This window comes from Centruroides sculpturatus, unplaced genomic scaffold (genome assembly GCF_000671375.1).
Source record: "Centruroides sculpturatus isolate CEXI.00-Female unplaced genomic scaffold, Cexi_2.0 scaffold1330, whole genome shotgun sequence".
Classification (NCBI taxonomy): domain Eukaryota; kingdom Metazoa; phylum Arthropoda; class Arachnida; order Scorpiones; family Buthidae; genus Centruroides; species Centruroides sculpturatus.
The window spans coordinates 65,750-93,581 of NW_019385593.1; the positions used below are offsets into that span (position 1 = coordinate 65,750).

Here is a 27,832-nt window from a genome sequence, read left to right on the forward strand (position 1 = left end):
ATATGTTAATATAATGTAGATAAAATTCTTCACAAAATACACATACAATATGCAATAAGTTATATAACGTACTATAAGAATATGTATAAATTCGTTAATTTGTATGAAAAAACCATGATTTTAACATTAAAAAAATAATTTTATTTTTATTATGTATATTTCGAAAACAGCGTGTTACTAGTTTAAGAAAAAAACCGGCGTGTATGATTAACAATAGATATCGATAACAATGTTTCAACAGTTAAATACACTTTAACTTCTATATTATTTTATTACGCATTAAACTATAAAATTAAAAAATGAAATGGAGAAAATTGAACTTTTCTAAAAAAATAAAACTATACATTTTTCACGATAAACAAAATGGATTGGCGCTTTTTAAAGGCTTCTGATATAAGTTCATTCATTCGACATTAAAAGAGAAACGAGTGGTTTCGACCGTAGAATAAAACTAATAAAACGATTTTTTAATTGTACAGAAATATATTTTTGCTTTGTTATGACGAATTATTGGATTTTCAGTAGTAGAATAATAATAAGGCTTAACATCGACAGGCCTAACTCCTACTCAATAGTGAGTTGAGATCTACTGAACTCGACGTTTTGCACTTTAGGTATTTATTTATATATATTTTTTTATTATAAATTATCGCAAAACATTAATTTTTCGGCCGGTTTTATCAAAGAAGTTCTAATTAACGTCTCACGTATAAACTTATGCTTAGATTGATCTATATATTTTTTTTAATGGAACTGAAAACTTCATTACAAATCACCTATGTAGTTACGATACAAGAAACACTTTATTAATTAATTAAAATTTTGTATGGAAATTTCGATCTATGGTAAGTTTTAATAGCGTTAAATCGGATTTTAAACAAGGATTTAATGAAATTAGACACAATTTTGAAAATCGTTTTCGAATGTTACACAATATTTTTTAATTGAAATACAATGAAAGGTGAATACTTTAATCATTTTACTAGCTAAAAGTTTAAACAACTTTTTCATATTAAAAAAAAAACAGAAATTTTTAACAACTAACTTTTCAAGAATATGTTGTTGATATAATTTGCAATCAATATTCTAATTAAAATCTTTTAATTGTTTTCGTATTACAGAGTTTGTGCAAAAAGAAAAATATATAAGAATATTTGTTTTTCTTCTTAACAAATTATCAAATGAATGAAAATAGTAACTTCGGATTATATAATTCAGTTCGCGTTTGGTGATTTAAATTCGACAAAATAGGCTATTTTGTCGAATTTAAAATAGTTTTTGGTAAATTTTTTAATAATTATTAATCTTCATTCTGATATTTTTATTAACACTACTAAAATACACATATTGACCGATTAAATTCATATAAGAATTGATTATTTCAATGAATTCATAATAATTATTTTTCCTTTGGCATCTTATTTTTATTATGATTGTATTTTAAAGATGAAAATTCAGTGAAAATTTTTATTTTCTGTTCTAATTATTCTGCATATTTTAATTTGAGTTTTTTTTCAAACAAAACTTTCACTTGTATATATTCTGTATCACTTTTAAGTTTTATTAGTAAATAAGTTGAAGATGGTCAGATATTTTACTTTTATTATAAGTATTACCTGAAATAAGCAGTAGTATGATTTATTTATTTATCAATGTGGTGCCTAGTTTTGAAAACTTTTTAGTATAAATTTAATTTATAGCGTAGGTTTTAAATATTATTTTAAACTATCACAGGTATTACAGATTTATTGCAGAATTGTTACATAATTATAATTTGAAAGAATATTTTAAATTTACTTCAGTTAATGAATTTTTATACTAAAATTTAGATATATTTAATAAATTTTAATTTAGTTTAAAATATAATTTTATCACATTCAGATCAGTTTCAGAAGTTTTATAAGAATATGATAAAATTTAAATTGTTAATATTTTTTTTATCATAAATTAAAACAATAATAATAATAATATATTGATAAAATATTATGTGACATTTAAGAAATTCTAGTTACAATTGATTGTATAAAATCACATATAGCAATGCATTTTCTTATTGTGATCACATATATTGTTATCAGTTGCTTAATGTTACAAGAACAAGTAAATCTCAAAATATATACAATAAGTTAAAATACACATTTTTAAAATTTCACTTAATGATATTGTATTCCAAGCTTCAGTAATGGTTATCTTTAAGCAAATAGGTATTTTAAAGCTGTGTTTTCATGCTATCAGTTTCAGTATGTGGCTGATAACACTGAGTTGCTATTAGTCTTAATCAGTATAATAAGTGTCAAGCACTTCCTCACAGTACAATAGTTTAAATTGTTAGCATTTCTTTCTTCAGCTATATGCTAGTTAAAAACAGTATTGCAGTAAAAAACAGAAGACACGGTACTACTTTGATTGAGGATGATGATTATAATTAATAAATCTGAAATAGATAGTTTTGCAGTTTCATTAATGGCCATCATCATCTGCAGTAATACCAAACTTATTATACCAGGATAAGAATTTTGCTTGATTAGGGAATCAAGTGATAATTCCGATCCTGGTATGAAACTGTGAAACAACCAATCATGAAGCAAATACAGGAAACAGATAGTTTTTTTTTTTTAATTATTTTAACACATTCTTTCAAAGCCAGTCAATAAAACCAGAATTTTTTTAAATTCTGGTTTTATTCACTCACTAAACATTTTTTAGCAAAAGCTAAGAAATGTCTTCCTCCTATCTTATGATGCATTAGCTATGCCAGATAGAAATTTTTAAAATTATTCAGCTGTTGGCCTTTTATTGGCCAAGAGCCAAAAAGTTTTTATCAAACAAGGAAATCTTTGGTCAAAGAAAAATTCTATTTAAATATGCAAATTTTCTTGCATACAGGAACTGCTTGTATTTCCTTTTGTACAATAGAATTGTTTATTTGTAGCGTATGAAATGACAGATGACATAGGTTGAGTTTTTGACAGTAGTTTCTGTCACAATGTCTGCACCATGTCACACATGATAAATATGGTGAATTATGCAATTGAAAAGGTGGGTTTTTTTTGTAAATAATTATCGTGGAAATAGAAGTTTAAAACAAACAACCAAAGCCTTTCATACCCAGTACCCAAATTTGATGTTGCTGTACTCATTCTGTGATGTCAAAATTGTTACAAAAATTCAAACAATAGAAGCATCCACAAAAATCCCCAATCTGGCCACTGGAAACTACAACTGAAGAAAACACCATTGATATGTAAAAAAAAAAACTTGTTACATGATGAAACACCTCAGAACATAGATGAGCTAAAAGGAAAAATTACATTTGCAATCAGTCAAACTACTACTGAAATGTTAATCAGTGGTAAGCAAAGTTTCTTCCAGTGAATTAACCAATGCATCATGTGTGACAGAAGTCTGTTTGAACACCTTGTCAAATAAGCAGATATTGGGCTGCAATTTGAAAAAAATTGTAGACCTATAAATTCCCACTATTGTCTGTTTGTCTGTCTTTCCTTAATCTTGAGAACGGAGTTAGATGAAGGACGCAACCAAATGTGGGAATCTTCCAATGCAAACTGGAAGTCATGGTTATTTCAGTTCAAAAATTTTCCCCTAAAAGGTGTTAGCTAGATGACCTGAACGATTCTACTGTTAAAGGAAAAGTATGATGTACAGGGACAAGACACTACAGTACTATAAGGTGGAGAGCATATATTTTAAATTAAATAAATTAAAAATATAATTGTCACAAAGCCAAGCTGCAATTTTTAATGTCACAATAAATAATTGCTTATTTGTAATTATCTTTCTTTCTTTCTTTCTTTTATTTTAAATAAATTTTCATTTTCTTTTACTTAAATCTTTGTGTTTTAAGTGTAAACATCCATACCTGCCAACTTAATTTTAAAATTTGTTTTTTGTGCAATTTTGTTAATTTATGTAAATTGTCATTGTGAAAATTAAAGACTTTTGTCTTTGATCTGTGTACTAACAAACATATTAGGATAATAATGAAAAATGATCATCAAGTTTCAAAATGTGAAATGTTCAAGAAAAAGAACAATTTCTACCTGGCATAGCTAATGCATCATAAAATACAAGTTAGATGTTTCCTGAGTTTTATTGTTCACTGTGTTATTGGTTGGTTATCATTCTCAATATAGGTAAGTCCCAAAATTATAATAAGTGGATTCTATTGTGTAATTTAAATTTTTCAATTACAGTGGGTGATCGGTTAACGAACAAATCAGATAACAAACACTTTCGCGAAAGATTTTTATGATCGGATAACGAACACTTCTCTGAACAAACGCAAGAAGAAGTGACGTAAAATAATGAATACTGATTAGTCTTCCTTTGTCTTCAGGCAACAATTCAAAACTTTTCAGAGCGCAGGAGACGTTCTACCCAGTATTATACTGATCAGATAATATTCCCCCGAACTTTGAAACTCTTCCTTGTAATTCCAGCCTTTAATATTTCTGACAGAAACAATTCTTTTATGTTTTATTCTGAAAATGTGGATTTATGCTGATATCTGCTACTAAAGATCTTTTGAAGAAGTGGTAGGATGTCAGAAAAACAATCTTAAAATGGCATCCGAACCAGGTTGAAGTTAATAGGCCTAGGGATCTCTATAATTAAAATGCTATTAATTACTTCTGAAAAATCATGAAGACAGAAAAGCATTGGATCGACATTGGACAGATTCTTTAACCCCCACAAATGGAAAAAACATGACTAATAAAAATGCAAGACCGTGTATATATATATTTTTATTATTATATATGAATAAACATAGTAAGAAAGTATATATTTTTTATTTTTTTGGGGTCTCCAGAACGAATTAATCAAATTTCCATAGAAACCTATGGTAAATCGATAATCGGTTAACAAACAATTCGGATAGCGAACAAAGTCTTGGAACAGATTATGTTCATTAACCAATCACCCACTGTACACAGTAGAATCCACATATATAAATTTTAAATTAATTTAAAAAGATAAAATTAATACAAATTTATTAATAATTTAATAATAATAATTAAATAATTAAAAATTATTTAATTAAGGTTATTTTTCAATTATGAAAATATTCATTTTTAACAGTACTTTTGATATGTAATCAATAAGACTAATTTATTCACATTACTTTCATAAATGATTAGATAATAATCTGAATATTCAGTTGTAAAAGTTTAGAAATTAAAAAATTAAGATGAGTTTATGAAAATTAGATATGTGAGAAGTGTAAATTCTAGTCATGCATTGATTGAAAAGAGATAAAAAAAATAATCATTCTAGATTTGATTATTTAGACCAGGAAAAGTGTTTGTTTATTTTCTACTAGGAAGCATGATTTTTTTCCTTTTATGTAAACATAATTTAAAAAGTTGTTTATGTACAAATATTGGATCAAAGTGTATTATAAATAAATCTTGGAAGAATCAGAAAGATGTAACTTGCCAGTTAAACTGAAAAATATCTAACCCAGATTTTTTTACCAAAAAGTTCAGATTTATATTACTGATGATGGAATTCCCTTTTCAAAAAGAATATTAGAATTTTTATTAAGTTTTATGATTTAAATAACAAGGTCAAAATGTATTTTAGAAAAATATATATATATATACTGAAATATATTCTGTCATTTGATCAGATTATTATTACACAGTCAAATTTATTGCAATATAAATTTTCTTGTGTAAGTTATCTACTTAATTATTAATTCCATTCTTTTTCCTCTGTTACATGCTATTATTAATTACTTGTAGTATGAATTTAGTTGTTTTTTTTTCATTATTTAAATTTGCCATATTATACAAACAATAATAAATTTTTGTATATTACATTTTGAATATCTAATACAGGTAACCCCTGTATAACACGGCACTTCTATAGCACGGATTCACTCTAACACGGTTTGAGAATTGGGAACATCTCCCGTATAACATGGTAGTTTTATAGCATGGGTTCACTCTAACACGGTTTGGGAATTGGGTAAAACCCTCGTACAACATGAAATGTAATAAAGGGTGTGTTCTTTTATACTTCCTCATAACTCTGCGCGAGCATTCTAATTGTTTTTGTGGCTACTTTGAATGCTCTTTCAACAAATAATCCATTTAATGGTTATATTTTACAATTGGGACCCTTCTTTTGCCTCTAAAAGCTCATTTTAGAATTATAGATTCCTCCATCACGATACTATCAATAGTGCGGGCGCTGCCATCTTTCTTTCACCGTCGTTCCTGAATGCCTACAAACAGCAGTGAACTCCTGTTGCAGAGTGACTACTATTAACGAACGCACCCAAAACCTGTTACCAGTTGATGATGCTCATGCTGAGGTCATCATATAGGATGAATAATCCTCTGGTAAAATATTTACTTAAATAATAAATAAGTATTTTACCTATGAAAAAAATGAATAATAAATCTGATTTAAATGAGGATTTAACAGAATGTTTTTTAATTTTTGGAACCTAACCCCCTTTTCGCACTAGTTCTTTGTTTCATATAACACGGATTCTCATAACATGGCAATTTTTAAAGACGGCAAATGCAATGAAACCTTCAGAGACCATCCTTTCATCCATGAGGAGGTCAATGCCTACTTTTAGTCAAATTCAACCCTCTGTCCACAACATGCCCTTTCTATCTGACCAGTGAGATGGTGTCATTTAAGTAAGAAAATTACTTAATACAAAGGGTATTTTTACTAGTAAAGCAGCTTTAATTAATACAGCTGGAAAAGCAAACCAATGGCATTGTCCATTTTAAATGAAAGAGACTGTGTTGTTGGTTTGCTTATCCAGCTGTATTAAAGTCCCTTTATCAGGCAATGTGCCCAAAGTTACCAATGAGCACAAAATATGTTTTTGGGGGTTTTTCAAGGGAGTCAAGTTTAAATGTTTGGTCCATTTATCATGAAATTTGATTGGTTTGACAATCACCATTTTATATTTGGCTATGAATGGTGCTGTACATTAGAGTTAACATTAGAAAAAATTAATTTCTTTAATTATCTTTTCATACAAGTGGAAGTTAGTGATTATTTTCTGTTGACAACATCTATTCCTGTCTATCTGACCAATGAAATTGCACAATGCAATACCATCTGAGTATTGCATTTTTAGCATGCCCAAAACACATACCATATTTATTCACATACAAGACAAGGTTTTTATTCATTTTTCAATGCTTCAAAAACCTAGGTCGTCCTATACGTGCGAGCAAAGGATTTTTTGCATTTTTGCAATAATTTTTGTAAACTGTGTATTCGCATTTTTTACCAGATGTTCACCCTCTGGTGTTTAATTAAAAACAAAGGTATTTTATCTGTGTTGTTCCAATCATTCTTGTGTATTGTCAGGAGTAAAGATGAATAGCAATAGGAAAAGCAAAGCTTTTGAATTGAATTCCAAAATTACACAGGAGCCTGATTATAAGTTTTAATTCATTCCCACATAAAAACAGATGATTATTCGGAAATAAGAATTTGGAGAAACTCATAAGTGTAATCCACGGAGAGTGGATTCGACTGTTAAGAATTGGCAAAAAAAGGTTCCCTATTGTCCAGCTTTACATATACAAATTATGTCGATTTTACAAGAGTTTTCTTTAAAGTTTAAAATGCCAATAATTTTTGCAGGACAATGTGTGCATTTACATGCATTTTATATTTTATTTGTGATTAAACAAAATAAAATTACAGTTGTATTAATAAATCTAATTTTCTTTATTTTGATCTTTAAAGTCACAATTCGTCTTATATGCAAGTAAATACAGTACTCAAGTTTTCCAGGGTGCCAAGTGGAAACCTTTGTTTTTATTTTTGTTATATGAATTTAAATAAAATAAATTTGTTTTTATCCTTCAAAGTAGATTTTTGTTGTTTTCATTCTGTTTGTTACATTTTCTTTTTTCTTATAATTTATTTAACACTTTGTGATAAACATAACAATAGTATGCTAAAATAACAAACTCTTAATATGGTTTTCATTTTAATGTTTTTTGTTGTTTTTTACCTAGGCAGTGCCAGGCATATCTGCTAGTATTTCAAATGTTAAGAACTTCATTAATATATCATTTATAACATACTATTATTCTGTTAGCAATAACATCTATATCATAGCATAAGATAATATTTACAGTAATAGCATTCAATTTTTTGAAGCTTGTCTGAGGAGAAACTGTTTGATTTGAAAGTATTTAAATAGTTTCTTTCGTGTAGAGTCAGCTCTCCATATTTGTAGGAGCTGTATTCATGGATTCATGTTTTGCAGTGAGTCATGAAATTTATGTACATTAAACAAAATACATTAGTTATTGCTCACTGCATTCACCCAAGTGATGGTGTGTCATATACATCTTTGGTTGCGCAGTGAGCATTAATTAATAAGACCACTTATGACTTTGTGTGCTGTGTGTGATGAACACTCTGTTGCATGCTTTGTTCTTAACTTATCACACTTTCATTAATAGCTATCTTCTGAAATATCAGTCTAAAATGTTATTTATTATTAAACATAACTTTTTGTCATTTTGTAAACAAATTCTTTTGAGCAATAGTTCATAGAGGGGTAGAGGAAATGTTTATTGGTTCTTTAGACTTTTATTAATTATAAATTGTTAAATAAGTGTTTAGGCATATGTAGAAAAACATTTGAGACTATTTTGGTGATTTTTTAAAATTTCACATTTTTATGAGAAGCCTTGACATGAATATGGACACACACTGTATATTTTTAATTTTGGTTCCATTAAGACATTCTACGTTTATTTGTAACTAGCTGCAAGGACCCACTTTGCTGGGTTTTTATTTGTATGTAATATAGTTTTTTTTATATATATAAAAGACTGTTTTTCTAACTAATCTAGAATCTAGCTGCAAGGACCCGCTTCGCTGGGTTTTTAAAAAGTAACGATAGTGAAGATTAAGATAATTACATTATAGCCAATCTTACCCATTTTCACAGAATGCAAGAATTAGGTCCCCCGTTTCCAGTCTAATTAGAGACCTGGTCCCGATTCGATTTCTGAACGTCTCCTGTTCACGTCAAGTCAAACGAACTATTTTCAACGTTTCTGGAATGTTTACAATTGTTCTATAATCGAACCAATATTCGAATTTTATGTTCGAATTAAATTCGAACAAANTGATAACCATCTTACCAAGTTTCCAGCAAAACTCCATGCAAATAAATACATTACTTTTTCAACTAGTCCATTTCACATCACAACAAAGGGAAGCACATGCCTGCACAGTAGCCCATCTCACTGATGATTGACAGGTGCATTCAGAAAATATAGTGAAATACGTTCCTTGGTTGCTACATTGTTGCTATTAGTTAGCTCTATAAAAAAAATTATCCTAGATATTAGCCCTCATAAATAAATTACATAGTTCAAACATTTTTACAGTTTATATGTTCCATTAAATTGTTAGTGAAACACTATACAGTATAGTGTATAGTTATACAAAGTAAAACTTCAGTTTTTATGTAAAAATTATACAAATTTTCATAAGCAAAATTTAATTAGATACTAATGAAAATAATAAATTTATGCAGTAGCTATATAGAATAAATGTGACAATGCGCAAGTGCCCCCTATGTTTCCACACCACTTCATAATGCCACATCAGGATTCTGACACCACTGTGTCTTATGGATAGACACAGAAATCACTATGGTCACTAATTATTGTTCATGCACAAGCAGTTGCATTTGTAGGTAGTCTGATTCGATATGGAGGATTTCCAAGAGGCTGTGTGTTCGAAAGAAGTGCACTCAACTACAGATTTAGCAAACAAATACAGTAGAGTGTCGATTATTCAAATCAATTAGGGATTGTTCAGAAAATTGATATTTCGGATAACTGATTGTGTACGAAAAAATATATTAATTTATCCCATGTTGAAATTTTTCTCCGTTGCGTATCACTTTGCGTTGAATTTTCGTGGATGTTAAGCCTAACGAAGACTATTGTATCGTTAAAAATTATTTTTTTATTTTGTACGAACAAAATAAATATATTGAAAAATATAAAAACAATAAAAAATTATACTTTGGAAGTTAATTTAGTATCAAAAATGTAAAATATTTGAGTAGCCCAAAACATAGCCAAAGATTGCAGCGCCACAGCACTGGCGAAAATTTAAATTTGCCGACTGGAATTCTTTCGGATAATTGACGCTCTACTGTAATCATAGTTCAGGACACAGTCAAGAGTAACAAAATGAGTCACATTCTATCCTCCTTTTCAAGGACTGTTGTACTAAGAATATTTGTTGCTTAAGACCCAAAAACCACCACTTTTGATTTTCTACTTATCAATATTATAAATGACTATACAGTTGACTGAATTCATGAGCTGATATTGATAACCAACTGTTAGTTAAGAAATGATAACATCTAAACTTACTGAATTTTAAAATTTCTCATATAAACAAATTTAATTGCATTTTAAACTTCATTTTTAGAAAGGATTTTTTAATGTAAAATGTTTGAGTATAATGTCTTCTATCTTTTTGATCTGGAATGTGCTTTTTTACATAACTTGTTAATTTTTTATTTTCTAAGGTTTTGCTCTGTTAGGCTAAGCATGAATCAGTTGATATCGTAGCAGACTTGTTGGATTCAACATCAAATTAAATAGGTATGATCTCAGTTTGGCATTACTACTTCATATCCTTCAACAGAAAGTAGGCAGTCCCTTCAACTCTTGGATCCAACATGTTGGATTTTTTGTGCAACAATCATGAGATACTCACACAGTGAAATGTTTGTTATATGAAATTTATGTAGTCCTGTGACTGTTTTCGTTCAATGATATCACAATGTCATGTCTTATGATATCACTCATGACATAGTTCTAACAAATCAATGAATATTTTATACTTCTTTACTTTGTTACTTGTTTCAGCTACAAGCTGCAATTTCAAGTCAAAAAGTTTTTTAATGAATATTTATGTGTATAAAAACATCATAACTATTACATTAAATTATAGTGACTATAAAATAAAATATCTTTAGTAATATATATATTGCTTTTTACTTAATTTATTGCCAATAAAAAGTACACAAGAGGTAGAACAAAGCTATAAGCAACACATTGCAATCACTGATTTTCATCATTTTGTAAACAAACTCTTCCAAGCAATAGCTCATAGAGGGGTAGAGGAAATATTCATTGATTCGTTAGAACTATGTCATGAGTGATATCATAAGACATGATATTGTGATGTCATTAAAGGAAAACAGTCACAGGACTACATAAATTTCATCTGACATGTGGTAGGTGGTAGCATTGACTAGTTCGTGCCAGGCATTAGACAAATATTCCCCCTACTCTTAATAGGCCTAGGCTTACCATTTGACTCAACATTGATGCATTATTTATATAAATACAATACAATAAACAATGTTGATATGAATCAGACTGGTCAATTTTTTCAGTTTGGAGGACCAAATTGTATTTTTAGCTTAAGTCAAAGGCTAGAAAAGTGATTCTGTATACAGTGGTACCTCAGGTTACGAACGCCCCAGCATACGAAATTTTCAGGATACGACATGAAATTCGAACATATTTTTGCTCCACGATACGAACAAAAACTCACCATACGACGTTACATTAGTTTGCATTTTTCATTTGTTTTTCTTACTACAGTTATTTTTTTAAATGTATTACTTGGCTTTAATTTAAGTATGTTTTTCGCGTTGGAACGAATTATTTGGTTTTACATGTAATCGTATGGGAAAAGATGATCCACCTTACGACATTTTCATGATACAATCTCAGTTTCGAAACAAATTAATTTCGTATCCTGAGGTACCACTGTAGTTATGTAAAAAAATAAGATACTGAGTTCTTAAGTGAATGAATAATTCAGTTAGATCATAGTTTAGTCTACTGTTCAGTGCTCTTATTGGCCTGCAATTTGAAAAAATTGTAGAGCTATAAATTACTACTATTGTCTGTCTGTCTTTCCTTAATCGGCCCATCAGTGGCCAAGCGGTCTTTGTTCCCTGAACACTGGGAGTTCGGTCGTGGATTCGTGCCTCACTCAGACAGACTGGCCACGTGGAGTTTTCCGGGTTTTCTCCACATCTGTAACACCTAAATAGGGGCCAGTTTCCCTTAAAAAGACCTCCCAGAAGGCATCCCCCTGGGCAGATTGCCCAAGTGTTACATTGCCATAACTTAAACAACAACAACTTTCCTTAATCTTGAGAACAGTGTTAGATAAATGAAATTCAAGACCAGATGTGGAAAACTTAGAGGTAGGAGGCCCCAATTAAATATATATGAACTTCCAATGCAATCTGGAAATCACATTATTTCAATTCAAAAATTTTCCACTGAAAGGAGTGAGTTAGATGGCTGACATGACTCTGTTGCTAACGGAAAAGTATGATTTACAGGGGCAAGACCCTACAGTACTAATGTGAGGTGGAGAGCATATATTTTAAATTAAATAAATTAAAAATTGCAGCTTGGCATTGTGATGATGCCACAATAAATAATTGCTTGTTAATTTATTAAACATTGAATGACAATTTTCATTTGGATAGTAGCAAGTAATTGTTAGACCGGATGTTACTTGTCAGAGATTAGTAAAAACTGGTTGGACTTGTATAACTGGTTATGTAACAAAGAAACAAAGAATACACAAAGATTACACTGTCTTGACTCACGGAAGATCAGCGCTGAAAAGGGGAGAGTGAAACAAGGTCACCATTTCAAACAGCTCCCCGAGGGGTCAACAGTGCCACCAACCTTTTATTACATAATGGAAAAACATTTACAAAACATCACCAAGATACAGTGCATTGTAAGTAACAATGTCATATAGCATTTAACAATAATTTCAATTATTGATTCCAGCACATCCCCTCAATGATTGATCGTTAATAACAGGGCTGTGGAGTTGGAGTCGTGCAGTTTTGGTGTTTTAGCCGAAGTCGGAGTCGTCAAAAAATCTGCCGACTCCGACTCCTTATTACTTGCCAACTTGTTATGTATATAAAACGGAAAACGGATTGTTATGTATATAAAACGGTATTGGAATCGTGTCAAATTTGACCCTCCAAGTTTTTTTTTTACAAATCTACACGTTTGGAGACCTTCCGAACCCTTCAAAAAAGTCAATAAAAGGGGAAGAATTGTGTGTGTGTTGGTGTCTAATTTGTTTAATTTCTTTATTTTCTGTTCTGAGATATTAAACAATATCTCAGAATGGATAAAGTTTAAGAAACAAAATGTGGCACTGTAGCTTGTGTATAAAGGGATGACACTAACGTTTTCGAACTTAGTTCGAAAACGTTAGTGGAAATATTTGGAAATAAGCACTGTTTTGGTTTACTGCAGAAGTAAGTCGTTTATTTTTACAGTGTGTTTAGAGGAGATTACGAGGGCTGTTCGGAAAGTTCGCGGCCTCACATAGAAAAACAAACAAAATAATGTTAAAACTTTTTTTATTTTTCAATGTAATCTCCTCTGTTAGCAATGCACTTATTCCAGCGATGTTCTAGCTTTTTTATGCCATCACAATAGGTCGATTTGTCAAGGTGTGCAAAATACTCGTTCACTTCAGAGATGACTTCGTCATTTGAGTGGAATCTCTTTCCAGCCAAGAATTTTTTTAGGTTTGGAAAAAGGTGGAAGTCTCTGGGGCCAAATCAGGTGAGTACAGTGGATGTGGAACTAATTGGAAGCGAAGTTCGTTTATCTTTTGTTCAGTGATTCTGGCGGAATGTGCAGGTGCATTATCGTGGTGGAACAGAACTTTTTTCTTCTTCAAGTGTGGCCTCTTTTCTTCGATTTCTTTCTTCAGTTTTTCCAAAAGTTCACAGTAATAGACAGCATTAATGGTCTTTCCTCTTTCTAGGTAGTCAATAAAGATGATGCCTTTAGCATCCCAAAAAACCGAGCCCATCACTTTACCCGCTGATGGAACTGTCTTTGCCTTCTTTGGTGGTGGCGAACTGTGGTGTTTCCATTGCTTCGACTGTTCTTTTGTTTCAGGAGTGTAGTAATGTATCCACATTTCGTCAGCAGTCACAAACCGACTCAATAAATCCTGTGGGTTTTTCTGGTAGAAGTCCAAACACTCCTTTGACATCAAAGTGCGAACACGTTTTTGCTCGGCGGTCAGCAGATGCGGCACCCACCTTGCTGAGACCTTCGTCATACCCAAATCTTCGGTTAGGATGTGGTGCACTCGGTCGACAGAGATGCCTGTTGTCTCAGCTATCTCACGTGTTTTCAAACGGCGATCTGCTAATACCAAATCGTGAACTTTGTCGATGTTTTCTTCAGTGACAGCAGTTGACAGCCGTCCGCTGCGAGGGTCATCTTCCACACTCTCTCTGCCAGATTTAAAAAGGGCTGTCCATTTTTTCACAATGGTGTACGAAGGAGCAGACTCTCCTAAAACTTCATCCATGTCAGCTTTGATTTGAGATGGGGTCAATCCTTTTTTCGTCAGATATTTTATGACCGCACGAGTCTCTGTCTTCTCCATTTTTGACAAAGCATGTGCACACTGACTATCTGCTAAGCTGTCGTGGCAAAACTTTTTGACAAATCAAGCGGAAATTGGTATCGTATCTTTATCAAAGATGGCTGAATTATTCCCGCCAAAAATTAAATTGATCGCAGAGCCGCATATAGGCAAGGCCGCGAACTTTCCGAACAGCCCTCGTATGTATAAAGGGCCATTAATACTATTAAATTTTGGTTCTTAATTAAAGGTCAACAGGATGAAGACATAAAAGTGCTTATGTGTCATATCTCTTAATGAATATTTTACTCGTTATTAGTGTTCAAAATTTAAAAAAAATAAAATAAAACTCGTCTCTACCCTCAAAGTAAGCTTTTTTTTGTCGTTTTATAATAGTACAGTAAAATCTGTTAAGATATTCTCGCCTACAATGTTAGAATGTGTATGGGGACACGATTTAATTCAACCACTTTGACGCTTAATAACTAACTCCTGTGTTAAACCATCTGACTCTGATTCTGACCACTTTGACCATAGAAATTATTAGGCTTCAAACAAGGTAACAAAATCATGCGCCCCCTCACACAGTCTTAACATCCACACATATAGAAAAAACCTCGAATCTTTTGCTTAATTAACTCGAAATTTCAAGGTGTCCTGTCCAAAAATGTAAAAATTTGGGAGGGGTCATTTTTTGACTGAGCGTTACACTTTCCCTCTGTTATATATAACAGCCGAAAAGTAAAAATTATCGAATACATATTTATATATTACTTAGAGGAGTCTTTTAGCGTTGGAATAAAAAGTTTCTACGTTCTATCTGTATTAGAACTCTATTTATTGAATNATGTTAGAATGTGTATGGGGACACGATTTAGTTCAACCACTCTGACGCTTAATAACTAACTCATGTGTTAAACCATCTGACTCCGATTCTAACCATTCTGACCACAGAAATTATTAGGCTTCAAACAGGGTGAACAAAATCATGCGCTTCCTCACACAGTCTTAACATCCACACATATAGAAAAAACCTCGAATCTTTTGCATAATTAACTCGAAATTTTAAGGTGTCCTGTCCAAAAATGTAAAAATTTGGGAGGGGTCATTTTTTGACTGAACGTTACACTTTCCCTCTGTTATATATAACAGCTGGAAAAGTAAAAATTATCGAATACATATTTATATATTACTTAGAGGAGTCTTTTAGCGTTGGAATAAAAAGTTTCTACGTTCTATCTGTATTAGAACTCTATTTATTGAATATTTTATTCTGAGGTCATGTGATTACATCAGAATTTTCGTGTCTCTTTCAGTAACAAGTCCGCTTGGAGTTGGAGTCGGTAGATTTTTACGCGACTCCACAGTCCTGGTTAATACAATCTGATATTGCGAGTAAATTTCTTAACCTTATTCACGTCTAGCAGTTTGGTTAACAAGTCAGTTGTTATCTGTTCACTCGGACAATAGATTTCAGTAATTTCTCCTGAATTCTTTAAATCACATACAAACGATATTTTGTGTCAATATGTTTCCTGCACTGTTGTGCTTTTCCTAATTCTAAAAGTCAATTACAACTTTGATTGTCCTCAAATATTTTGATAGGTGTTGTAATTGGTAGATTTATTTCTTCTAGAAGTCGTTTTATCCATACAGTTTCTTGAGTAGCTTCTGCCAAGGCTATGTGCTCTGCTTCGGTGGACGAAAGTGCTACACACTGTTGCTTTTTACTAACCCAATGGATAGGACTTCCTTTTAGCAAGAGCAAATATCCTATGTTTGATTTGTGGTCTAAATGATCACCTCCCCATTCGGCATCTACATAACATTTAAGTTTTAATTCTTCATCAATATATCCTAATTTAAGTTTCTTTTTTTTTTTTGTCAAATTCAAATAACGTAAGATTCTTTTTACTTCCATTCAATCACTTTCCAAAGTTTTTGTTACTTTTCTCACTAATATCAATGTACTTATTGCAATATCTGGACACGAGTTAGTTGCTAGATATAAAGATCCAATAGCACTTCTGTATACATTATTGTTTTTGAATGTATTAGGCATTTCATTTCTTCTTAAGTATCCTGTATCCATAAGAATCGAATAAGTTAAATTCTCGCAATTTATTCTCCATATATTTTTCTTGGTGGAGTGAAAATATTCTGTTATCATCTCTTTCAAATTGTATTTCCAGATATATTTTAAGTCACCTAAATTCTTGATTTTAAACATTTCTTTCATTTTGGTCTCAAATTTAGTTAATGTATGTTCATCTGTGGCCATTGCTATTACATCATCTACATGAATTGCTAAATACAAGCATCTCTGGTATAAAGACAGAGATCAGCCACACTTCTAAATCCTTTAGATAGCAATGTTTCGTTGAATTTTTTATTCCATTCATTCGTTCCTTGTTTCAAACCATATATATACAGTATTTCAATCATTTGCAAACCATATCTGGCGATTCTTCTTCATATCCTTCAGGTTGTTTCATGTATATCTCATATGATAAGTTTCTGTTTAAGTAAGCTGTTTCAATGTCGTAATGCTTAACTTTCATGTTCTTAATACTGGCTGTAGTTAGGAGTGTTTATAGGGTGTCAGTTTTCATCACGGGGACATATACGTCATCATAGTCAAAACCATACTTCAGCGTGTATCCTTGAGCTTGACTAAACGAGCCTTAAAACAATTAACTTTATTGTTTTGTCTCTCTTAATTTTGTATACCCATCTGCTTCCTACTGCAGTTTTACCTGGAGATAATTTTGTAATTTTCCATGTGCTGTTATATTTTATAGCTGCTATTTTTTTATCAATGGCTTCGCTCTATTCTTTGGAATGTTTACCTGCGATAGCCTCACTATATTCTCTCAGTTCTACTGCATCCTCCGTCACTAATAAATTTATTGTTTCAATTAACCTTATGGGAGGTACTCTCTTAGTAGTTCTTTCGGATCTCCTTAATGTATGCCAGTTTCTTCCATTTCTTGTTCTCTTGTTTTCATTTCGTATTCTTCTTTTAAATTAGTATTATTAACTATTGTAACTTGTTTCGAATTTTCATTATTATTGTGTAAATCGATTTCAGAGTCTTTGTGCTTGATGTTTTCCAGAAAGTGAATATTTCTGCTTATTAATCTAAATTATCACCTTTTTACAAATTCCAGCAAATAATTTAATATTATAAAAACGTTTTTGATTGACTTTAGCGATCATCATCAGTTAAAAAGAACATTAAAAATAGAACAAAAATCAAATTTACGAAAAAATAATAACTGCGCATGCGTAATAATGAGCGCTTAACAGAATGAATACAAAAAGTTAGGGATATAAGACTAAAAGTAAATAAATAAATAAATAAAAATAAAGAGCACAACAGTTTCTCATTAAAAATTAATGTTTCGTAAAAATTACAGGTTATCTTCATAGAATGATTTCCATGCTGTGGATAGAGAGTGGGCATCCCTATGATTGATACAAGTAGTTTTCCCTTGTGCTTTATAAATCTCCAATTTTTTGAGATGTTTGATGGAGTGCTTGTTAGACGTGGGTCTAATGATGGAAGCTTGGTCCCATATGACCTCAATTCCTTGCTGGTGGCGTAAGATGCTAAAACGGTGCTATCGTTTTTCTTTCTAATAGAGTATTTATGTTCTTTGATTCTTTGTTCCAAGCTTCTCAAAGTAGCCCTATATAAGCACTATCTGAATCAAAGAGACGGTCTTTGATTGGTATGGAGTAAATACCGGAGGTAGCAATCTGGTTGTCATTCTTTTTATCATTTCTTTTCTGTTTATTGTTATCTTATCAGTTTTTGTGTCACTAATGGATAAGCTTTCGATTCTCTCTTGTATTCTACAAAAATTAGTTTTGTGGCCTTAGATTCTAGTTTCTTTCATGCTTCTTTAGGTTTAATAGCATAGGCTGAGCATCTAAAAATTCTTATATGCGAGAGGTTTGGCTTCTTTCCATGCCATTTTTCGTATGGAGTTGTTTCACTCACTTTAGTAATTAATCTATTCTGTAGATAATTTGCATTATTCACTACTTCTTCTCCAGTATTTGTTTGGTAATCCAGCATCAATTAACATGCATCTTGTCATTTCTGTCAGATATCTGTTCTTCCTTTCTGCTACTCCATTTTGTTGCAGAGAATAAGGTGCCGTAGTTTCCCATAGAATACCTTCATTTTTAGAGAACGTGTTTAAGTTGGTACTTGAAAATTCACCACCTCTGTCTGATCTGATTCATTGAGGATTTCTTCCAAATTTTGTTTGTACATATTTAACATGTTCCTTTATTTTATCAGGTACTTCGCTTTTATATTTAAGAAGATATATTTTGGTGTACCTACTGTAATCATCTATCATGGTTAAAATGTATTTGTTGCCTCTCAGTGTTGCTGTTTGCATTGGTCTGCATGTGTCTGTGTGTATTAATTCAAGTAATTGATACGTTTTGGTTTCCAATTTCTTTGGAAAACTCTTAGTAGTCATTTTGGCCTTGATGCAATATTCACAAGGTTTAAATATGCGACATTTCTGAATATTTATTCCTCTAACCAATTACTTATTCTGCATCAAAATTATGGAGTTCATGTCATGATGCCCTAATCTTCCATGCGACAAGTGAATGCATTCCTTCGTATCATTAACTACTGTAAGCACTTTATAAGATTTATCAAGCTCATACAAACATGTGTTTGCCATTGCTGTTTCTACTGTTACTCTGTTTTTCTGGATAGAGCAAATGGTCCCTTCAAATTTTATGACAAATCCTAATCTCGTTAGTCTTCTGACTAAGATTAAATTTTCTATAAGGTGTGGTACATATAACACATATTCAACATCATTCGTTATTTTCATCCATGCAGATTATCATTACATTGCCTTTATCTTCAGTGTATAGAGCTTGATCATCACTCTTTCTCTATATTTACTATCAATGGTTGTGAATAAATACGTTTCACAACACGTGATGAAGCTCTCGAGTCTACGTACCATTGATGAATCTCATTTTGTGTTCCTGTCTTAAAACATACGTAGGATTCCTTTTCCAGATGTTGTTCATCACTTACTGCATAAATTTTTGTTTATCTGATTTGGAATACTTTTCTTTCCAAGTTGCACATTTCCTACATTCTTTCTTTACATGTCCTTGTTTTTTGCAAAAATAATAACTTTTGAGCAGATTCCTTTTCTGAATTACTGCACATGTTCCCACTTTAAATGCTTTATCTGCTTCATACTCTTCATTTGATGAGGTCTTTCTTCTTGAGTGTTCCTCAAGTAATTTATTACATACTAACTCCTGAGTTAAATTTTCTTCTGGATGAGTCTCTAGTGCTGTTATTAAAGTGTTATAGCTTTCTGGCAAGCTACTAAGTAATAATGCTATCTTTAATTTCTCAGCTAGAGTTTCTCTGCTGTAAGATGATCAACCAATTTCTCCATGTTGGCCAAGTGTATTTCCATGTCACCATTTTCTTCTAGTTTTAGATTGCAAATTTTCTTCATTAGGTAAATTTTATTCGATAGTGTAGACTTAACATTGTGTTTCCTTACGGCTTCCCAAGTTCCTTTAGCTGTAGTTTCCTTTCTTACTAATGGCAGTTGATTGTCTTCTATCAGGAAGCCTTATCATGGCACATGCCTTTCCGTCCTTTGTTAACCAAGATGAGTCAGGATCCGAGTGTATTTCCTTTTGTATTATGTCCTATAATTCGTCTTTTATCAACAGCAATTCCATCTTATATTTCCAAATGTGATAGTTGTTGTTGTTTAATTTAGTGATGGCAACATAACTTTTATCCACCATTGTGAAGTCTTTTGTGTTCTCACCAAATATTCTTCTTACATAAATTTATATCCAGTTTACGTTATCTTTTGAATTTACCTTTTTCTCGTTACGCTTAATTAGTTGTTGCTGTAACTGGGCTCATACTTGTTAGACTGGATGTTGCTTATCAGAGATTAGTAAAAACTGGTTGGACTCGCATAACTGGTTATGTAACGAAGAATACACAAAGATTACACTGTCTTGACTCACAGAAGGTCAGTGCTGAAAAGGGGAAAGTGAAATGAGATCACCGTCTCTAATGGGTCAACAGCACCATCAACATTTTATTATGTAATGGAAAAACGTTTACAAAAATCATCGCAACATACTGTGTTGTACATAACAATGTCACATAACATTTAACAATAATTTCAATCATTGATTCCAACAGTAATAATGTTTAATTCAGTAAATCTGACAATTATATATTCCTGTTCCAATGTTTTCATGTAAAAACATTGAACATATCTTTCAAAGAAGCATTTTTTTATTTCTGTAACTACCAAAAAAATTTGTAGGCAAGTAAACAAATTTGTTATGTCCTTCCAATCTGACATTCACCAGAGGTCAAGAACCACTCGGGAGAAAATTTTAATTCACAGATCTTCACATCTCAACAATCTGCAATTGATGTAAGGTTACTAAGAAAAATCAAAATTGTCATAGATTATGCTTATACTGAGCAAGGATTGGTACAAACTTCAATCCAAAATGCATAAAATAAAGATCTGTGAATTAAAATTGTCTTCTGAGTGGTTCTTGACATCTTGTGAATATCTGATTAGAAGGACATAACAAATTTGTTTACTTGCCTACAAACCCCATTATGGCAAGGATCGCACACCCTGCTCTTTATTGGCCCGCTGTCACTATGCTTGGCCAATAACTTAATTGTATTATTTTTCCTTTGATCTTTTACATAAATAAGAAAAAAATTGCACTTTCTTGAACTTGAAATGTATGTTCAGCATTAATAAAAGTTATCAAAATAATTAATTTACTGTGTTTTTATTATTTCTTACTCCTCTTTTTAGGTATTCGGCATTTGGCCGAATAGTGATTATATATTCGGTATTTGACCGAATAGCAAAACATAGGCCAAATACCGAATAGTAACCGAATATTCATTGCATCATTAATTATTACTAAATGTATCTGTGCCATTTTATTATTTATGGTCATTTTGAAAATACAATGTAAAAATTTTATAATTGTTATATTTCTTCTTTTATAATGCTTACTTAAATTTGATTTAAATCAAATGATTATTCCAATAAAAGCATGTATACTACTGTTAGTGAGTATCATGCTATCAATTAAATTTTTGTAATAATTTATCAATAACTAAATCTTCTGTACTTTCATATCAATGTTTTAATCAAAACAAATGTTTTTGACCCGGTTTAAAGGTCTGCCTCAGGTTAGAAAACATATACATTACAAAATTTAAAAAACTGAGTTCTGATGGCAGAATTATAACAGCTTATTTTAAATTTACAACATTCGAAAACAAATAATTTACGTATTTCAAAATTTGACTTATTAAAATGAAAACATAAAATAACATAAATTAAAAAATAAAGTAAAATAAATTATACATGTTATTAACTTTAACCAACATTAAGTCTAGCCCAATTCGTTCTCCCTCATTGGGTTATCAATTAGAGACTGCCAAGCTTTGGATAATTATTCCCTTCTTGAAATTAATGCATTCACCCTTTCTAGAGGCTTGGAAGATTTTAAAAGCTTCCATTGATCTTAATTTGTTTTGTTTTGATTAAAACATTGCTGGAAAAGTATAGAAGGTGTGGAGTTATTGATATTTTGGTTTGTTTCCTGTTTTTTATACACGTGTGTAATAATTTATGTTTCTATTTATTGTTTTATCTTTCTTTGACTGTATTTCTCATTTCTGTTAAATTAATCATGCACGATAATTATTTATTTTGTAAACTATACTGTATTAAAGGATTTGCTACTATCTGAATTTTTTTTATAATTTAATCTATATATATAAAATTATGTCCTGACTGACTGATACATCACCGCCCAGAGCAAACTGCTGAACCTAAAGAGGTGAAATTTGGTACACAGTTAGGGTACGTCATGAATATGCACACTAAGAAGGGATTTTTTGAAATTCCCCATGGGGGAGAGGATTAAGGCTTAAAAAGTCATAGCCCCGAAAGGCAGTACCACAAACGTGTTACAAAGAGGTACTGGGGTAACTGAAACTCTATTTTTCTGTAAATATTTATACTTTAGGAATTTTCAGATAACATCATTTATGTTTCGAAAAAAATTAAACTCAGATTTATCGTATCTCGGAATCCCATAATATTTGAAACTTGAATTTAGGTGCATTAGCAGTCCATAGTTTGAAACAAAAATCAGTAATTTTACCAAATTAGTAACAACTAATGATTGAGAATCTTAGTGAAGTACTGAGGAAAGGTTATTTCTATCAAATTGCAAAATCTGCACAGGCAAAGCTGCGGGTAACAGCTAGTATAGTATAGGTATAAGTGTAAAGGCTAAATGCCATCCATTCATGTTTACAGAAGGGCTGAAAATGGTGCAATTAATTTCTAACTTATTAATTAAGCCTATTAATTTCTATCTTATATGTAACCTTTGATATTAAAAAATTTTGTTTTTGTTTTGGCTAATTCCATCTAAACAGTCATAAATTACCTATTCTTTAATATGTTCAAAAATTATTTTAATGTATTGGAAACTAACACATTTTAAAACATTAGCTGATATCAGTTTTCTGTTTTTATGTATTACAGTTTTAATCCTCTGAAGCACAAACTTATAATGCTTCTGTATTATATTAAATAGTAGAATGAAATTCTTAAGAAATTTAGTCAGTCATATTTTAAATTGTAAGATGAATGATGAATCCCAATAAGTACAATTTAAACCTATAGGCCTAAATAAAACTTGTATACTCTTAACTATAGCATTATAACATCAAAAATATTTAATCAATATATAATAATTTTATGCAGCTAATTTGTGAGTTATCTGTGATTAAAAGGCAATTTGCAAGTGGATACAGATGCATTCGTGGGTATATGCCAATTTGAATTGCAATTATAAACTCATCAAACAGTATTTCCTTTGTCTAAAGTCACTAAAAGCATAGTTATCTAATCTAATCAATAACTGTCATTCTAATAAGCTATAAAGTGAATTTTGATGACTAAAGGTAATTATACACATTTTAAACTAACAGCTTAACCAGAAATGTCAAACACTTGTATGGGGACCAGGATAGAGTGGACTCTTCTATTTCTTTAATGGGCCTCTTTTGCCCATTAAAGAACAAATGAAATATGTAGAATGTTTTTTTTATTAATAAAAAGTAGTCTTAAACAATTCTGTTAGTAAAAGTAACATTAATTTATAGGAATAAGAACCAGTATGGTCTCCTTAATTTTCTCCAGACCTGGGAAAAAATCAACTCTCAATGACCCTGAGCTTGCAGTCCTGAGCAGTACTTCATTTTGTTCATACACAATCTGTTTTAAAAAATTTCTGATATATTATTTTTTATGATAGGCAGAATATAGCAGAAAATTTCTATACTTCAAATAAACAACTATCTACAATTAACCAGTAACCGGTGCGAAATTCTTTAAAATTGGCAAACGTTTTCAATTCCCCTCCTGGGATCTTCTTCAGGCTTACTTTTTTATACCTTTCGTTATAACTGGATTCTTTAATTCAAATGTTTTTAAAAAATATGGAACGTGCAATTTTTCGAAATTATTTCCGAAAGTGGAAGGAATCCACATGTTATTTCAAATATAATTTTCTACCAATGGGGATTCGTTGTGTGCAATACCTCATAAAATTTATCTTATAAAATATATTATGATTTATCGTCAATTAAAAATTGCCATGCTGCAGAGAGATTTATTTCTTCTTTGAAATTAATGCGTGCGGATTTGCAATCGGCTTTAAAGATTTCCATTGCCTCCAAAGTTCTTAGTTGTCCCTGGTGTTGGGTGGTGCGAATAACATGCACTTCATCGAAGAAAGGTGTGATGCAAACAAAAGGTATAAAAAAGTAAGCCTGAAGAAGATCCCAGGAGGGGAATCGAAAACGTTTGCTGATTTTAAAGAATTTCACACCGGTTACTGATTAATTGTAGATAGTTGTTTATTTGAATTATATACAACCTGGTGTGGTGAGAAAGCACATTAAGAAAATTTCTAATTTCTTTTTTTGAAAAAATTAGAATTTTTAGAAATATCTTGCATTCAGTGCACTAATTTCCTTATTTCTTTTATTGGTTTACCTGATATTCAACACTACTTTTATTGTATATCTTTGTCTGAATCCAATAGATTAGCTGAGTTGAACATTAGGCAAATATGAATGTTCAAATTTTCCTTGGTAAATGATAATCTTTTCAGCATGAGAAGATGGTACAGGATAGAAAAGCTCCCCTCCACATCTTCTTGCACTGCTAGCAGGAACTAAGAGCTTTTATTATTAGCTGACTCAAAATTGGCATTTTCTTGGTAGAGTGCTTTCAGAAATTTATTATCATTGCACACTGCTCTGTTTTCATTGTTAATCAAAGCATTATAGTAAATTATCTCTTCCTTTAGTACTTCTTTCTCAGAGAATTGCATAATTAAGAAAGTATCTGTCCATTGCATTTAGAGACTTATCATCCTGTAGTTACATTGCACTGCTTGTAAAATTATTTCCACAAAAGTTTCTTAAATATAATAATTTCTATTTATATTATTTGTATTATTATTCTTACATTAAAATTGTTATGTGGATTATAGCAAAATGTATATTGAATAGTTGTGCCAGATGACCATGACTCAGAAGTACAAAGTTTTCCAACAATAAATTTCTTGAATAGTTACTGTCTTAAATGTTCCATGCTACCCATCCAAAAAGTTTGAAATCACTGCTCAAGTTTTCTGGCATTAAAAATTATTTGCATATCATTACTGCAATTTTGTGTATACTTTATTACAGAAATCAACTGATAACAAAACTACATTCCAATATGAAAATCCTAAACAAATAACAAATAAATAGCAGTTAAATGCAAAATAAAAATTTACTTAGGACAAAACTCATTTTGCAAAAAGTTTGGAATCATACAAGACTGTAGAAAAAGTAAGGAATCATAAACATAAAATCAGTATTTTATATTTTGTATGGCTTCCTTTGGGTTTAATTACAGCCGTAATGCTTTTAGGAATTGATTCTACAAGTTTTTACATAATTCTATACTGATGTTATTTTAGGCATGATTAATTTCTTTAACCCTATCTTGCTTGATAGATGCTGAGAATTTACAAAATGCTTTAATAAACACCACCATTATTAGATTTAAATCTGGGCTATTCAATGGCCAGTCCATCTCGAAATTTCTTCAAGTGAAGAATTCCACAACTGACATTGCTCTAAGGCAGTGGTCTCCAAAGTGGGGTATGCCAAGTTTCCCTTCAAAATACTGTATGTGTATCCTGTCCACAGTCTGTCTCCTCCTGAAGAAGTAGGCTCATTTTCACTTGCAATCATACATGGAAAAAAATTTAAATTGTGGGTAGCAGGAATTATGTATTTATAGTGGAAATTTAGCAAACTTTTCCATAATATAATATACTGGTATTATATTATAGGGGGGTACAACTTATAATTATTTTCATCTTACATGTACACAATCCCATCCATAAATATTCTCAATGTGTTACCTAATTCTTCAGCAAAACAATAAATGAATTTTTATCAGATAGTTCAGCCATTGGAGCCATTTCAACTGCCAATGTTATAAGCTACTGATGTCAGTTAAAGTGCACAAGCAGTTTTGAGTATTTAAGTAATTTTGCATTAGATATGCAATACCTAATTTTCATAGTTTTTGCTTATTTTAAATGGGTAAGCAGAAGATTTCACACTTATTTCCACAGCCTTGTATGATTATAAAGTTTTTTCAATATGAGTTTGTTATTTTTGTCCTAAGTAAATTTTTATTTTGCATTTAGCTTCTGTTTATTTGTTTAGGATTTGCATATTGGAATGTAGTTTTGTTATCAGCTGATTTCTGTAATTACTGCAATTTTATGTATAATTTATAACACGAGAAATGTTAATGTCAGAAAACATGAGTGGTGATTTCAAACTTTTTTCCACGGGTAGTACATCTTTCTGTTAGAAAATAGTAAAATTGCTTTATCATGTAGGATGGCAAAAGATGAGGTGAGATAGCATGATGTGGTACATTAAATTAAATTCTAATTTTTTTTAACTCTGTGAAAAATTCCAATTAGATAACGATTAGATTTCGTCAAGTATAAAATAATGTAGCATGTGATGTGGTGAATTATTTAAAATTTTATCTTAAGATTTGGTTTATTACTTTTACAATTTTATTTATAACTAGGATAGTGCAAACCATTGAACATGTGTTGTTTATTATTGTGAAATTAATATTGTTTTGAAATTATTATTAGTTCTTCTGTAAGCTATATATTAAAATATGATATGTTATATTTATATATATAACATTATAATATTAGAATTTTTAGAAATATCTTNATGCAGGAAACCATAACATTATAAATATAACATTATATATATATGTTATATTTATATATATAAATATAACAACAGTATTTCAGTGAGATTTTCATTATTTCAAAAATTTTACAGCATTTATTTGTTTTACTATTTTAAATTTTATTAATAAATACATTAAGAATTTTTTTTATTTTAGTAGGTTTTGTGATCCTGCAATAGCTTCTTTGAAGGAAATGTGGTTAAAGAAGTGAAGAATGGACGTTGATCCACCACTCAATAATAATAGTTCTAATTTAAAACGATCAAACAGTGCTCCCATGATAAATGTTCTTGATAATCAATCTTCAACCCATAGGTATAAAATGTCTCAAAAAAAATTTTTGCGTTAAAATTTTGTTTAAAATAAATTATTACATATTTGTGTTTTATTATTTACTGCATTTATATTATTTTTTATTTTTATCATTAAAATGAAAAAATGAACTAAATTTAACAAGTTTTTAGTTTTTTAACATGTTAATTTATATATTTAACTAATTACAGTGAAGTGTCAAAAATCCAGACTAATTGGGGCCAGATCCCATCAGATTTTCAAATATATATGAAAATTAGCATTTCAAGTACTGTAAATTCCTGTAATACTATAATTTAAGTTTAAGTGTTTTAAGTTCAAGCCAATATTTCACAAGAAATGTAGGAATACTTACAAAGATTCAAAATATAATTTATAGAATCACTATATTTAAACAAAAAATACACTAATCATAATTTCAAAATTAAAAAATTATGAATTCTGAATGAATGTTGGAACATCAATAATACAAGGCCAGAAGAATGACAACAACAAAGTTACTGTTGAAAGAGTTAATATTCATCTTTCAATGGCCAAATCCAGATTTTCAATGCTTCACTGTATTTACAATAATTTTT

The 27,832-nt window shown here is 30.6% G+C and overlaps 1 protein-coding gene across 1 annotated transcript in view; it reads left to right on the forward strand.

Moving 5' to 3' along the window:
• Positions 1 to 276: 276 nt before the first annotated feature.
• LOC111640407 (protein FAM122A-like) overlaps positions 277 to 27,832 on the forward strand; it is a 75,111-nt gene continuing 47,555 nt past the window's right edge. Inside the window, exons 1-2 of the mRNA XM_023386420.1 lie at positions 277 to 614; positions 27,099 to 27,257. Coding sequence (XP_023242188.1) covers positions 27,157 to 27,257 — 101 coding nt within the window. The 5' untranslated portion in view covers positions 277 to 614; positions 27,099 to 27,156. The remainder of the gene's footprint in view (positions 615 to 27,098; positions 27,258 to 27,832) is intronic.